The sequence below is a fragment of the Symphalangus syndactylus genome, chromosome 3 (assembly GCF_028878055.3).
Source record: "Symphalangus syndactylus isolate Jambi chromosome 3, NHGRI_mSymSyn1-v2.1_pri, whole genome shotgun sequence".
Lineage (NCBI taxonomy): Eukaryota > Metazoa > Chordata > Mammalia > Primates > Hylobatidae > Symphalangus > Symphalangus syndactylus.
This window is the reverse complement of record NC_072425.2, coordinates 130,392,241-130,408,705: the sequence shown is the minus strand read 5'-3', so window position 1 is coordinate 130,408,705 and position 16,465 is coordinate 130,392,241. Positions and strand designations below refer to the sequence as shown.

At 51.0% G+C, this 16,465-nt stretch overlaps 1 protein-coding gene across 1 annotated transcript; it reads right to left on the bottom strand.

Moving 5' to 3' along the window:
• Nucleotides 1-1,461: 1,461 nt before the first annotated feature.
• Nucleotides 1,462-14,168, bottom strand: ANKK1 (ankyrin repeat and kinase domain containing 1). Its single transcript, XM_055269998.1, is given in 8 exon segments — nucleotides 1,462-2,765; nucleotides 3,699-3,735; nucleotides 4,372-4,490; nucleotides 5,493-5,648; nucleotides 6,298-6,347; nucleotides 6,640-6,809; nucleotides 8,273-8,567; nucleotides 13,984-14,168. Coding segments are annotated over 8 exon segments (2,316 nt in total).
• Between the last annotated feature and the right edge of the window lie 2,297 nt (nucleotides 14,169-16,465).

Here is a 16,465-nt window from a genome sequence, read left to right as displayed (position 1 = left end):
CCAACTCCCCCTGCTGCCTCTGCCTCCTGCCTTTATGTGACCTCACACACACATATGCACACACATACACCCTACATTAGACAAATCGCATACACACACAAGCACACCATACTAACACTACTGGCCTCTATATGCAACTTGGTTCCACAGGCCAATCCATCTCTAAACAGGAGACTCAGAGCCTCAGTTTTCTTGACTTCAGAGTTTGAAATCTGGCCATAAAACTGGACACGATGAAGGGTGAAGGGTGGTGCTGGGGACCAGGGACCTCATATCTCACATAGGGTGACTTATCCACAGTTAGAGTGCACCCTTCCTATATCCCCAAAATGCCATGAGGGGGAGACCTAGGCATTGGAACCAGGGGCACTGGACAGTTGTGGTCAGTGTGGCAACAGGTAGCTGGCTGGGACTTTAAATAGCGAGCAGAAACCTTCTTTGAACTTTTAGCTTCTGCCCCTTGAGCAAAGCACATGTGTCTGGCTCTCCCGCCCCAGCCTGAGGTAAGGAGCCAAGAACACAAGACATGAGATGGGGGGATGCTGCTTCCCTCACCGCTGTGCCTCCCCCTATCTTCAGAGGGGGTCTGCTAGGATGCAAGGGCCCCTGTGAACTCAGAAGCGAGTGGCAAAAGGTGGTAGGTGTCTTGGACTGGAGAGGGGATTCATGTGGGGAGCTTGCGTCCCCATAAAGGAGGAGGAGGAGGCCTGGGGTCTGTTGGAAGTGACTGGAGGATGTGTTGAAGGCAGCTCTCCAAGCCAGAGCCCCTTCCTCAGCTACAGCCACAGTGATACCTCTCCCCATGCCGCCATCACCCAGGTTCCTGTCTCCTCTCAAGGTGGAAGGGGCAGGTGAAGACTGCAGACGGGGAAGATGCCCTGCCAGAAGCCCAGCTGCACTTTCACCAACTCCTACTCCATCCAGGCGAGAGGCCCCAAGTAGTCTAAATTTCCTTCTTTCTTTCTTTCTTTCTTTCTTTCTTTTTCTTTCTTTCTTTCTTTCTTTCTTTCTTTCTTTCTTTCTTTCTTTCTTTCTTTCTTTCTTTCTTTCTTTTTTCTTTCTTTCTTTCTTTCTTTCTTTCTTTCTTTCTTCTTTCTTTCTTTCTTTCTTTCTTTCTTTCTTTCTTTCTTTCTTTCTTTCTTTCTTTCTCTTTCCTTCTTTCTTTCTTTTTTTATATGGAGTCTCGTTCTGTCGCCCAGGCTGGAGTGCAGTGGTGTGATCTCGGCTCACTGCAACCTCTGCCTCCTGGGTTCAAGGAATTCTCCTGCCTCAGCCTCCCTAGTAGCTGGGATTACAGGCACGTGCCACCACACCCAGCTAAATTTTGTATTTTTAGTAGAGACAGGGTTTCGCCATGTTGGCCAGGCTGGCCTCAAACTCTTGGTCTCACGTGATCTGCCTGCCTCAGCCTCCCAAAGTGCTGGGATTACAGACGTGAGCCACCACGCCTGGCCAAGTTGTCTAAATTTCTGTCTGGGCTCCCGGCTCAGAACCACCCAGAGTGGACACTGACGGCTCCTTGCCCTCTAGGAAGGACAGGATGCTCTGCTTTCAGCTGCAGAGGGCCAGTTGCAGGGGTGTGCAGCTCACTCCATCCTGGATGTCCAGCTGGGCGCCTGCCTTGACCAGCACTTTGAGGATTGCTGTGTTGCCCTTGAGGGCGGCCAGGTGGGCAGGTGTCCAGCCCACCTTGTTGTGGGCGTGGACATTTGCGTGATGTTCCAGGAGGTTGATGACACTCAGGAAGGTGCCCCTCTGGACCGCCAGGTAGAGGGGTGTCCAGCCTGACTGCTCTGCAGAATTATGGTCAGCCCCACACTGCAGCAGCGCTAACACAACCGCCTCCTCCCCGTGGCATGCAGCTAGGTGCAGGGGAGTCCGGTTCATAGATCCGAGAGCACCCATGTTTGCATGGCTCTCTGCCAGCAGATGGATGATCTCCAGGTGGCCCTTGTAGGCTGCTAGATGCAGGGGTGTCCAGCCCTGGTGGATGGGCAGCTCAAGGCTGGCTCCATACCTGAGCAGCATCTTGCAGATCAGGTATTTGTCCCTGGCAGCTGCAGTGTGCAGTGGGCCGTAACTGCTCTGGTCAAGGGCATCAGGGGCCGCTGCACTCTTCAGCAGGTGCTGGATGGCCCTCACTTTGCCCCGCTCTACTGCCAGGTGCAGTGGTGTTCTCAGGTTTCTCTGCTGAGCATCCAACTCAGCTCCCTGGCTTGTCAGCAGCTTGACCAGGCTAATATGGCCAAAGTAGGTGGCCACATGGAGGGGGGTCTTGCCCTCAGCCTCATTCAGGTTGGGGTCAGCCTGACAGGAGACCAGAAGCCGTGCCACATTCTCAAAGTTATTCTGTGCAGCCAGGTGAAGAGGGGTTCACCCTTCATGTTCCTGGGCATCCACATAGGCCCCGTGGTCCAGGAGCAGGCGTGCAGTGCAGTCATCCCCATTCTGGGCTGCAAAGTGCAGCGGGGCCCAGCCGTCCTCATCCACTAGGTTGGCATCGGCACCATGTGCCAAAAGCAGGGCACAGAGTTTGGGTTGCTGGTCCTGGGCAGCGATCAGGAGGGGCGTGTATCCAGAGGCCGTCTGGCAGTCCACGTCTACCTCATGGGCCAGCAGCAACCTCACCTGCTCCACACTGCCCTGGGCCACCAGGAAGTGGAGGGGGGTGACCTTGTTCTCATAGATGCACAGTTCCTCATCTCTCGGGACCAAATTCTCACGGTCGGAGAGCTGAAGGGCCCGCTTCAGGTAGTTTCCTGAGTCTGCTGGGAGAAAGATGGGGTGGAAAAAAAAGACCTGTGACCTGTCCAGAAGTCATCATGGCCATCCCCCTACCTCCTGGAAGTACCATCCAGGAACAGAGGCTGCAGCAGTAAGGGCAATGCCTTTCCTAAGCATGGCTCTTTACACAGCCATAACTGTTACTATTCAAGTTCAGGCTCCGTCGTCCTGGAGAGCTGAGTCCTGCAGTCCTTTCCTTACAGGTGAGGCAGAAAGAGCAGTGGGCTCAGGTGGCCTGAGTGCAAATCCTGATTTCACCCCTCAGCATCCCCCGACCTTAGCCAATTCACTGCCTCTTTGAGCTTCCATATCTGGATCAGCAAAGAGGGGACAATGATCAGCTCATTCTACCATTGGAAGGACAAATTATATAGGTAAAAACTTTCAGCGGAGGACCTGAGGGGAAGTAAGCAATTCTAAGTTGGAAATAAACTTGTGGTTGGAGTTCTATGATCTAAACTCCCCTCTGAGGTCTTAAGGATCGACATCCTTCTGCTCTACCCAGTGGAGTATTAGAATTAAAATGACAACAATGATCACTACCCAGGCCTAACCCTCACAGATTCTGGTTTAATTAGTCTAGGGTGTGCCCAAGGCAAAGCCTTTTTTTTTTTTTAAATTTCCCAAGCAATTCTAACATGGGGCCAGCCTTGAGAACCAATGCTCCACCTTTCAGGTCAGGAAAGGGAAAATCCAGTCTTGCAAGGACACAGACTTGAAAGGGAGGTGGCCAGGCTCCCCGAGGGCGTGTGCTTTCTGAACATGCAGCTGGGTGCTGGAAAAGGGCACCCAAACCCTGGATGTGTGACAGGCCTGGGGATAAGCGGGAGGCCAGGGGATGGGGAAAGGGTGTGGTTTGACTCCATTTTCTCTGCTGTGAGTTCTCTGGTCCCACCCGTGGCACCCACACTCACCACTGTCCATCAGTTGCTGGCTGTTGTCCTCACTAACCTAGGGAGGCATAACCAGCAGGCGGGATGGAGATCAGTGGCGCAGTTCTAGCCTGTGCCCTCCTCCCTTCCTTCCCTCTCTCCAGCCTTCCTGGTCACTGTCAGGACTCACATCCCACTCTATCCTGGGAAACTTTTATCCTTTGCCATGACTATCCCCAGCTGTCTAGAGGAAAACGCTGAGCTGGAGAAACCCTCCAGAAAGAGGCAGCTCAGGCCCTTGCCTTCCCCTTGGGCCGTGTGAACTTCAGGGTGGATCTGTGAGTTCAGCCGGGGGAGCCCCATGCTAACTCATGGCTGGTTCCCATGTTAGAGTAGGGACAGGAGAGCAGGGGGATGACGTTGACACCCACAGCATGAAAGCTTGGGAGAGCCGGGCCTTCCTCTGCAGGACAGGAGTCAGCTTGGTCCCAAACATGAGAGAGAAGGTATATCCTTCCCAGGGGCCCTGTGCTCCAGCCGCCACTATCCCTTGGAGCACCTTCATGCAAATTAGGGAAAGGTGTCCCCTCTGGATGGAGGTAGCGCCGAGCTGGGCTGTGCATGAGTGCTCAGTGTCTGGCCAGAGATCACAACAGTCCACACAGCGGGCTCCAGCTTAGCACGACCGTAAGGACTGCCCAGCCCACACACTCACCTCCTGGGGCTGGTACAGCGACAGCTTGCAAGACACCTTCTTGGCCAGGGCCTCGCTCTCTGGGACTGCCACAGGACTCTGCAGCAGTGACAGCAGTATGTCTGTCTCGATGGTAATGTCTGCTCCATGAGCGGGAGAAAGGAAAGGAAGCAATGGGCTGGCCCACAGTACCCTCCCTGTTTTAGATACCCTAACATTCCTGTCTCCCAAAATCCATTCCCAGGCTCACATATGTTCATATACATGCACAAGAAGGCAGGAAACCTGGGTCGTGGTGGGGCACCTTCAGCAAGTCACTGACCCTCTGAGTTATCAGGGTCCTTTCCCACAGAATGAGGGGGCAAGGTTAGGTGATCTCTAAGACGCTCACACTTACACACAGGTGCATTTTCACAGTGCCCAAAGGACTGGATGACCTGATGGGCCATCCTTGGCCTGTGATCTCATGGCCTGGAAACATTTTACAAATGAGGAAACAGTAGCTCTGAAAGGACCCAAGGCTGCTGGAGAGCTTGGTGACAGGGCCAGGCCCAGATGCAGTGGCTTCTGCCTTTTGGCACCGAGAGTTTTCTACTCCACCTCCCACAGGGACATGCATTTACACACACACAGCCCAGAGCCCATCCTCAGCTAGTCCTGGCCCCCAGTGCTGCCTTTCCAGCCCTGTGATGCAGATCCTGCCTCAAAAAGTCCTTCTAGGCCAGGTACAGTGGTTCACACCTGTAATCCCAGGACTTTGGGAGGATGAGGCAAGAGGATCACTTGAGACCAGGAGTTTGAGAACAGGCTGAATAATATAGTGAAACCCCCATCTCTTAAAAAAAAATCTAAAAATTAGCCAGGCATGGTGGTGTGCTTGTTGTTCTGGTTACTCAGGAGGCTGAAACGGGAGGGTCTCTTGAGCCTAGGAGTTCGAGCTTATGGTGAAGTATGATCACACCACCACACTCCAGCCTGGACCACAGAGACCGTGTCGCTGAAAAAAAAAAAAAAAAAAAAAATTTCTTCTAGGCCATAGTGCCAAAAGTGTCTCTCCGCACAGCTCTCAGGAGTGCCCAGTCATCTTCCCTCCTGGCCCTGCCCAGCTCCCAGTCCCTGGGTAGGGGGCACTGGATGAGCACCTAGAAAGCACAGCCTCTTCTTGGGGTCGTGGTCCCAGCAGCGTTTCATCAGGTCCACCATCTGCTGGGCCTCGCTTGGCCATTGGTCAGAGACAGGCTGTAGGGAGGGCCGCATCCCTGCCACCACTCGGATAATAATCATCATCATGTTGAACCCTGCAAAGGGAGGCTCAGGCTATGTGGGCGCTGAGAGGTAGGGCTGGAGGGGAGCTGGGGAGGAAGGCGGGGGCTCTGAGGATCCCAACAGGGCATGGACGCAGTGGGGGGCTCCACAAATGCTTGGTGAGTAAACAGCTAGACTTTCAACCACTTGAGGTTCTGTGTTGAGCAGCCGAGTCTCTCTGGTCCGGCTCCAGCCACCTCCCAGGTCAAGACTAGACATGAGCCCACATTGCAGGTCTGTGCTGTCCAAAGGCAGCAGGGCTGATGGGCAGGCCTAGGTAAAGGTTCTGACTCTGAAGGTTGCAAGGTTGCCCAAGTTTCCTTCAGTCTCTTTACCTGGCATCTAGGTGGCAGGGGGCAGGGGTATGAGAAGGCAGAAAGGGCACTTTAGAAGCAAGGAAGTTAGAGCCACAAAGCATGGGCTGGGGGCTGGGCTGACCTTTCCTTTCCTTTAGCTGTGACGTGAGCTCTAGAAATAGAGGCAGGAAGGAGGGTGAGGAGAGGAATCCCTGAAGAGAATACAGTTCCACACAAACCTGCAACTTGCCCCACCTCTGAACCCTCAGTCCTCCCACAGCCCCTTCCAGGAGCCCATCCCAGGGGCCCTCCTGCCCCCGACACACAGCCACAGCCACCTGCTTACCTCGGTGTGGTTTCTTCCGAGTGAGTAGCTCCCAGATGACAATCGCAAAGCTGTGGATGCAGAGAACGCTTTCTGAATGACTTAGTTGAACAACCAAGATCACCCCAGCCCGAGGTGGCAGGGTCGGGGGGCTACGGTTCACACAGTCCCAGGCAAGCCTCACCAGCCAAAGTACTCCCCAGCCCTCCACCTCTCCAGCCAGAGTCCTCCCCAGCCCTCTGCCTCTCCAGCCAGAGTCCTCCGCCTTGGGCCAGACGCCATGCCCGCACTGCCCTGCCCTTTGGGCCATAGAGGCCAGGCAGGGTGGTGGCAGCAAACTGCCTGCTGGGTGTGTGGCATCACGCCAGGCCTCCTTCTCAGCTGTACACATCATATTTAGGCCCTGGGGCCTTGTTACTCTCCAGGAACCTCTCAGGGGGAATGTAGCTGATCGTGCCCCGCAGAGCCGACCTCTCGATGTACTGCATCCAGGTGGACTGTTCCATCCACTTAGACAGGCTGAAGTCTGAAATCTGGGAGAAAGCTGGGGCAGGGATAAGGCCATGATAGAGCCTCATGACCAGAAAACGGCTATGGCTTCTCACCCCTCCTGCTATCTGCCTGTTTCAGGGTAGAGTAGTGGTTTTCTATGACACTCCCTCTTAGCACTACCACTTAGTGTCTGGATGATCTTGGCCAAATTACTTATCTTCTTAGAGCCTCAGTTTCTTCATCTGTAAAGTAGAAGTAATATGAGCATTTAACTCATAATGCTATTGTGAGCACTAAATGAGGCGCCGTGCAAAAAGCACTTAAACAGTGCCTGCCATGTAGATAGGATGTGGTAAGTGTTACCATTATCCAGAGACTATGAGTGAAGTTGCCACCTTTGGTGAATTATTCATTTCACCTCCAGGGGCCCTGAAACACACCATGGACATCTTCCCTTTGCTCCCATCCATTGAGTCATTCGCTTGTCAAGTTGGCCATGCATTGAGGGCCAGGAAGGCTGTGGACCAACGACTGGGCAGCAGATAAGAAAAATGAGACACCCCCTGCCAACACGCACACTCCATATCCTCGTAAATACTTATTCAAATAGGGGGTCCAGCCATTAATGAAAATGTTTTCACTAATGATTATATACCTATGTTGGTGTTAGTAATATGGAGAATCAGAGGTACAGTGAAGGTATATAATGGGGACCTACTGGAGTAGATCAGGGAAGAGCTCCCTGAGGAGGTGATGGTTAAGCTGAATAGTGAGTAGACCTTCGCTAGGTAAATAGACGGGAGTGGGGAAACAGAAGCTGCAAAGGTCCTGGGGCAGAAAAGAGTTTTAGGAAGTGAAGGAATGTCCATTACAACCTTTCTTAGGGATTGTCTCATTTACACATGTCTCCATCCAAATAAAAGAAAGTGCGAGGAAATAGACATTATTCTATCCAATTTAGAAATGGGAAACTGAGGCTGGGTGCGGTGGCTCACACTTGTAATCCCAGCACTTTGGGAGGCCGAGGTGTGCGGATCACGAGGTCAGGAGATCGAGACCACGGTGAAACCCGTCTCTACTAAAAAATACAAAAAATTAGCCGGGCATGGTGGCGGGCGCCTGTAGTCCCAGCTACTCGGAGAGGCTGAGGCAGGAGAATGGCGTGAATCCGGGAGGCGGAGCTTGCAGTGAGCCGAGATTGCGCCATTGCACTCCAGCCTGGGCGACAGAGCGAGACTCCATCTCAAAAAAAAAAAAAAAGAAAAAAAAAGAAATGGGAAACTGAGTCCAAAGACGGCTATTATAGGCATCCTGATACCCAGCCTCATGCCCCAAATTTCACTGCTTTGCCATCTCTGTTGCAGTATGATCCCTGCCTTTAGAATTTGTCCATGAAGAGAACTGCTTAAAACCTTTGACAGGCCGGTCAGGCAGGTGGATAATTCTGCTCACCTGGAGGAAACCCTCAAGTGAAAGGGAGCAGAGGATTGGCCAGAGCCATTACTTTGACATGCACGTTGCTGTCCAGGAGGATGTTGCCCGGCTTGAGGTCCAGGTGGAGCAGAGGCGGCTTAATGCTGTGCAGGAAGTTCATGGCCAAGCTAGGCTCATGGATGATGCAGAACCTGAGCTTCCAACAGAGGCTGTGGGTGGACAACATCTTCTCCAGGGAGCTGTTGGCCATAAACTCCATCACAATACCCAGGGGCTGCTTGCACACACCGTAGATGGACACAATGTGCTGAAACTTGATCTTCTCCATTTTGGCAGCTTCTTCAACGAGGTAATTCACATCAGAGCTATGGAGAGGGGGAGCAAGATATGGAAGAGGGTGACCCATTCATTACTACAGCAACCAGCAGAACACATAAACTAGACATGATGCCTGACTGTAGGGACCCAGAGAAGCCTCAGAAGCTTGCAAGGTAGTGGAAGAGGAAAGAGGGACATGAAGCGATACTTAGCAGGCAGCTTAGATTACAGTACAGCAGCAACAAGGCAGGAAGTAAAGGAGGTTGCAGGTTTAGGAGCCAGTCCATTCTGCAAAGGTGGCCACAAAAAAGCACGTATCACAGTTTGCCATTTATTCTTCGTGCTTGTTTCTAAGTTTATCTCGCCTGGTAGATTTTGAGCCCCCAGAGGACCAACATGATGCCTCATGCTTCTGCTTCAAAACATCACTTATTACCATTTAAATTATGGAAGTAATACATATACCTTGTAGGAAACATAGGGAATATAGAGAGCTATATAAAAGAAAAATAAGTTACCAGGGATGCAACCTTCCAGAGCTAGACTCTGTTGATATTTTAGTATATCCTTTTACTATCCACCTTCATGGTATCTCTTTCCGTTTCTCCCTCCCTTTCACTCCTTCTTTCTGCTCTTTCCTTTTGGATCACGTAGTATGTGGAGCACGAGCACTTCCCCACATTGCTCTTCTTCCAAAGCATGATCTTTAGTGGCTGCACACTATTCCATTTTATGGATGAACTGTAATTATTCATCTTTATAATTCCCAAAGTGCATTGCCGTGCACTGCACAATACATCTTTGGTGAATTGGAACAGAAGCCAACACTTAAGGGAAGGCCTTGCAAAATAAGCATTTGCAAACCCTGTTCCTCATTTCACTGTATGTGCCCACAGAACAGTAAATATGAAAATTGTTATAGATTATTTTGGGATTGCGGGGATGGGGATTAAGGAGAAATGACATATTTGAGAGCACAGTATTTGCAAAACTGTGATGGTGCTGTAGTCAGAGCCTGCTGGCAATGTGCTCCCGGGGTCTCCCTCGGAAGCCAGGTGGAGAGCCCCAACCTTCAGGAAAAACCACATGCTCTTCCTGGCATCTGGACAGGTTGGCTAGTGTAGGTTTCACCTATTCTTGTTCACTTGTGCCAGAGATCCCTTCTCCACCTCTGTGATATTTTTAATCTGTCTTCTCTCATCCTCTTGGGTTAACAGGAACCAGTGACATCTGCCATGACATGGAAAAAAGCATGGGATGTGGAGATCACACTGCCCTGATTTCAAATCCCAGTTTCACCCCTTATTATCTGTATGACCCTGGGCAAGTGAATCCTCTGGGCCTCAGTTTCTAAACTAAAAACTGGGAATAATTGTAACTGCCTTGCACAGTTCTTTCATAGCTTCCTACCTAGAAGTCTTGAGAGCATTTACTGCTGTCTCTCCTCTTCATCATCTTGCTTCACTCACTTTCGTCTGACACCGGCACTTCCCTGAACACCTGTGGCTAAGGTCACCAACAGCCTCTATATTGCTATATCTAACCAACGATTTTCAGTTCTCAGTGTATAGTTCAGATCACTGACGCTTTTTCTTGAAACTTCGTTACTTGAGCCACGTGTCAACATTCTCCTGCTTTTCTCCTACCTTTCTGGTCACTTCCTCTCTGTTTTCTTTGTAGGCTCATATTGTGTTACTTGGCCACGGGGCTTGGTCCAAGCCCTTCTTCTCTGCTCTTCTCCCTCTATAATCTTTCTCTAGTCAATCTCAACATCTCCAATTGGATATTCAATACTAAATACGTCTAAAGCTAACCTCCTGATTTCCCCCTGAAACCTGCTCTTCCTCTAGTTTTCATCATTTCAGTGAATGGGGCCTCTGTCCTTCTAGTCCTCAGAATAGGACCCTGGTGTCATCTTCGACTCCTTTCTTCCTCTCACTTCCCACAGCCAAGTCTTCGCAAATCCTGCCAGCTCCACCTTCAAAGTACTGTTGAGCAACAAGCTGACCACTTCTCACCACCTCTCCCCCAAGGTGCATCTCGGCCCAAGCCTCCTAATTGGACTCTGTTTCTCCTGCTTCCTCTCCACAATCTATTCTCAACCCAGCAGCCAAAGTCATATTTTAAAATCTAAGTCACAACGTGTCACCACCCTTCTCCAGTGGCTCTCCTCATTCACGGTAAAAGCCAAAGTTCTTTCATGGCCAACAAAGTCCTACAAGATTTGTCCCCAATGCCATGTATAGCTTGCTGACCTCCTTTCCTAATCACCCTCCTCTCACTGTGCCCCTGGCATACGGGCTTCCCACTGTTCCTCCACCATGCCCAGTGTGGTCCTACCTCAGGACCTTTGCACCTGCTGTTCTCTCTGCCTAGAACACTCCTCCCTAACAGAGCCACATGTATTACCCCTTCATTTCCTTCGAATCTCTACTCAAATGGTACCTAATTAGTATGGATTTCACAGAGAAGTCTACATAAAAAAGCAACCCCATTCCGACTCTTATCTTCCCCATACACAGAGGGCCCTGGCATTAATATTTTTAGACCAAACCATTTCTTGGGAAATCAGACTTCTCAACCCTTCTTAGATATTTTAATCAGGAACTGTCAGGTGGTCATGAGTGCTATAGCTAAAAAGTTTATTATTCATTTGCTATTTATTTTGTCTTCCTCCTTTAGATTATAAGCTTCATGAGGGCAGGGGCTTTGTTTTTTTCACATAGTGCTTGGAATGAATGCATCTCATCCATGCCTTTTTTTTGCTTTGTTTTGTTTCTTTTTGTTTTTTTTTTTTGAGACCAAGTCTCACTTTTGTTGCCCAGGCTGGAGTGCAATGGCATGATCTTGGCTCACTGCAACCTCTGCCTCCTGGGTTCAAGCAATACTCCTGTCTCAGCCTCCTGAGTAGCTGGGACTACAGGTGCCCACCATCACGCCCAGTTAATTTATGTATTTTTAGTAGAGATGGGGTTTCACAATATTGGTCAGGCTGGTCTTGCCTGACCTCAGGTGATCCACCAGCCTTGGCCTCTCAAAGTGCTGGGATTACAGGCGTGAGCCACCAGGCCCAGCCTGATGCCCTAGTTTTAATGACCACTTATAACAAATGACTCCCAAGTTTTCATATTGTTAGCACCAACCTTTACTCTGATGTCCACTTGACAACTCTTCTTGGCTGTTTAAGTGCATCTGAAACTCAACAGGTACAAAGCTGAACTCATGATCTTCTTCTCCCAGCCTAGGCCTCTTTTCATGGTCTCTTCGTTAATTGTCAACACTGCCATTCAATAAATATTTATTGAACACCAACTATGTGCCAGGCACAGGAGACAGAGCTGTGACCAAAATAGACACTCTCATGGAGTGGACATTTTAGTGGACCCTCCATTCCTTTGGGCAAGCCAGACATCAAGTTAGTTTTAATACCCCTCGTCCTCATCATGATCCTCCCCATGACTAATCCAGCACCAAGTCAGGTGGATTTTTACCTTCTAAATATGGCTTGACCCATTCCTTTCCTATCTCTACTACCAACACTCCAGTCTAGCCCCTATTATCCATCTCTTGTCAGAATGAAGATAACAATCTCCTAACTTGATCAGAATCCACTCTACCCCTCCCAATGCATTCTCCATACTGCAATTCTGATTAATCCCTCCCATTATCACCACCGCTACCTGGTTGTAAATGCTCAGTGGTTTTCCACTGCTCTTTTACTCTCCCAACTCCAGCCGTCATGGCCTTTTCCCATTTTTGTACTTACCAGGCCCCTCTTGCCACAGATTCTTTGCACACTCTGTTGTCTGTTCTTGGAAAACTTTCTCCTCCTCACCTACTTAACTTATACTCATTCTTCACATTTCAACTGTAGTGTAACTTCTTCAAGGAAGCCTTTTCTGATCTCAGTCAAACTTTCTATTAATGAGCTCTCCTAGAACCACAAATCTTCCCTTCTTAAGCTTCTCACAGTAGCACATTTACATTTACATGTGGGGTTATCTGGTTAATGTCTTCCTCCCCCTAGGCTGCAAGCTCCCGGAGAGAAAGGACACATCTGTTGCATTCATCTTTAATCCCAGGGTGTAGAACAGTGCCTGACACATAGTAGAAGAGCAGTAAGCATTTGTCAAGTGGATGAATGAATGAATAGCTGGAAAGAGGATCTAGTAAAGTAATGCACGTAAAGCTCCTAGTATAGTAATCCACACATACTAAGCCTTAATTACCATTAATTATCTTACCCCCTCCACCCAGGGAATTCCCAGAACTTGGGAAGGGAAAGCCGCAGGAGTTAGCATCAATGTCTCACAGTGTAATCATGTCACTGCCATCTGTTTCCTTTCATTCTATATTCAAAAGGCTATAAATGATTTAGACAAATCCTAGCATAATCTGACCCTCCTCCAAAACCAACAGGCAGATGTTGAGGGAGGAAGGTGAGCGGGCCTTAGGCGATCTCATTTTTCCTCTCCTCAGAAGGTGGGGAAGCCCTGGAAACTGAGTGTGTGGCACCTGAGGCTGTGTCTTAAGAGTTTGCATGGTAATCCTAGAGAACCACAGATAGCATCCAAGCCAGATGCCAGTCAGAGAGGCCCACATCCCAGACTCTCTAATTGATGTCTCAGAGCTTTGGGAGGAGGACATGGTTATCATGCTCAGGTTTAACATGCCGAGTGTCTTCTTCATGGCTGCAAGGTGTAAGCACACAGCTAGTATATGCAACTCCAGTGGGAATGAGACTGGATCCCAAATCAGTGGAAAGACAGAGAATAATGGAAACAGTAGGAAAGAGGAAGAGAAAAATAGGGGTATGTCAAGGCGTGGCTGTAGTGCGCATGATGACAGCAAGGGACAAAAGAAAAACAGAGATGAGAGAACTCCAGACTTGACCCTCCAAGGGCCTGGACAGGCCATGAGGCCGGGCAGTCTCCATCCCCCGACCTCCTCAGCCTGCGCTGGTTGGGAGGGGCCTCCTCCCTCCCGCCACCGCGGGAAGAGAGAACATGATTCCCTGCAGATCTGAGCAAAGTGCCACAGCCTCCCAGGATGCTCAGCCCTGCCCTGAGAGCTGGGGTGGGTAGGAGGATGGCAGAGAGCGGTCAAGAGCAGTTATTGCCACAGGACACCGGGGGATGAAGGCGCTGGAGAGAAGGATGGAAGGAGGCAGGACAAGTTCGGAAGGTCAGATGGGATAAAGGCGTCTTTGGTAGGTAGTTCCCGCTTGCCTTTGACCTCTGTTGAGTCTACAAACGGGTATTGTGTGCCAACTCTATTTTGGTTAGGGAGACAGGTATGGGTGTGCCTGGGAGGCTCAGGCTACTGGATGGAATTCAGAAATACCGCGGGGGACAGTCCTCAGCCCCAAACTCAGCCCACTCCATCCTCGCAAGCTCCGTGGGCCCAAAGCTTGCCGGTCCTCAGTTTTTCCTCCGAGAAAGGGGAGGGCGCGGCTGGCAGTACCTGGCGGCGTCCGGCGGGAGGCAGGGGGCGCACTTGATGGCGTACTCCTTCCGCCAGCCCCTGTGCCGCGCCTGGAACACCCGGCTGAAGCCGCCGCTGGCCACTAGGCGCCAGTCGCCCTCGAAGTCGTCACGGGTAAAGACGGGGAGGCTGCCCAGCCGCAGCTCCCTGGGGTCGGCAGCCATTGCCCCTCTTTAATGTCCCCGCGCCGCGCACTCCCCGCTGTGGCTGCTGCCTGGGTGGCCAAAGGAGCCGCCGCTTCCTGCTCCTCCGGTCCGGGAGAAGGGAATGGGGAGACGAGCTGGCCCTGTCTCCTTCCCCGCCGGAGAGGAGCCGCTCCTGCCCCGCAAAGGTGGGGAAATCCCATACATGAGCCCTGAGGCCCCAGCAGGGATGGAGCGACCTGGGCCTGGGGAGAGGGTATGTCCCTCCGAAGCCCTCGCATTTCCCCTGTCTCAGCCTTTGATTTTTCCCAGTTGTCCCTAGAGAGGGATGCTGGGAGAAGGTGTCCCGAAGCTGGAAGAAGTCCAGCCTGAGAAGTTGGATCCAGTTTATTTAGGCCCAGCGCTAAGTGAAATCGGTTTATGCATTCCTGCAGTGCATTCAAGAGAGTTTATGAAGGATTCAGGCCTGGACCGCTGCCCCTATCCAGCAAGTATAGGGCTCAAACAATTTTAATGGGGATTTTCTGGTCTGAATCTGTTGGTCTGACTGGTTTCATGTTTCCTTTGTTCTTGTTGGGGTTTTGTTTGCTTGTTTGTTAGCCAGGCAGCCTTGGTGTGCTATAGGTTACTGAGGAGGGGTCAGCAGGGACACAGTTGCCGGGGAGGCTGGGCTCCTGTCTGCAGGGGACTCCCTTCGTGGGGCTGCGCTCTATCCAACCTCAGAGGGATGGACCCCAGCCTCGGGGTGGCCACGGGGTAGGTGGCTCCTTGGCCCAGTTACTAGGGGCAGTTTGTTGGCCAGGGATAAGAGGAGGCTCTAGCTGGAGCATGACCAGTGCTGAGCCTGGAGGTTCCCCTGGGTCCTGGGTCCATGGGATTGCCCTCTCACCTTGGAGACCCTCAGAGCAGGAAAATGACAAGTGCTTGAACAGACGGGTCTCCCCAGGGGCACTGACCAAGTGGGCCATTGCCCAGAGACAGGTACAGCTGGAGGAACTGTGGCCACGCAGTGCAGAGTCAGCCTTGGTAAGTCCACAAGGAGCCCTCAGAGTGACCACTGTCAGGTTTGAGGAGCCCACCTACCAGACAAGGAAGTGCCTTGCCTTCAGCCCAAACCTGTAGAGCCCCTCATCCATGCCACAAGCCCACCAGACTTCCAGGGAACAGTGTAGGCATGATAGGCAAACAGAGACTCCCTGTGGAAGCTGGAGAACTTGCTCCCTCCGTAACAACTTACCTGCAACTTCCAGGATGAATTCTGGCAAGCAGATTAAGGACGAAAGATTGGGCCTGGAGACAGTTGTCATAGAAACTAGTGATAGCCACTATTAATTGAACATTCACTTTGTTCCCTGATCAGTGACTATTTCAGTTACTGCATTGCTTTACATATATTATCTTGTTTATCTTGCAACAGTGTTATGAGATCAACATCTCATATTCACAGATGAGGAAACTGGCTTCAAGACAATAAGTAATCAATGGACACATAGCTAGTAAGTGGTAGTTGAAATTCAAACTCAGGTCTCTTAGTTTCTGTGGAAATGGTTGGCCAGGGGAGGATCAGGGAGTAGCCTTTTATGAATACAAAAAAGGAAGAGAGAGAGTCATGATCCCTGGAAGAGGGTGGAGATGATGGAAACTGCATCTGGAGCAGGACATATCCCCCAAACGTATGTCGGAGGGAGGCCCCCACCTTGCTTTGGCCGGAGCAAGGCAGGGCATGACAGAACCCATTGCCTCTGGAGTAGCCCTGCCTGCCCGAGTTTAAAGCCTCTGCCAGAGAAGTTTGGAGGGTGATAAAGGACATTGCTGTCAGGGAGACCAGGAGGTCAAGAGGATGTTTCATACCTTCTACTGGGAGGGTGAACATGGAGACTGGGAAGGTGACCAGCCACCTAGCCCTGCAGAAGTTTGACTGAGGCCCAGATCGTTGACATTCAGCGAGACCTATCTCAGCTCCTGGAGGAAATACCAGGGGTGAATGGCCTGAGTCATTTCAGCAGTTCCCCTTGATCCACTCATACCTGAAGTGGCTCTCCAGGGAGAGGAATTAACCAGAAGCTGCCATTATCTGCCTGCAGACTGTCACAGGAATGTTGAAGAAAGCATCATTCCTAGAGGAGGGGACACCCAGGGCTCAAGGCAGGTTGCCAGGATCCCGAGCAAAATACCTCTGAATTTCTCACCCCTGTGAGGTGGAAGAAACGCAGGGGCAGGGCGGATTACTGCTGACCCACCTGTTGAAACTCTCTGCTGTGGTTCAAGCACCCCTGAGGCTTCTGAGGATTCAGGCAAAATAGACACATTCATTGACC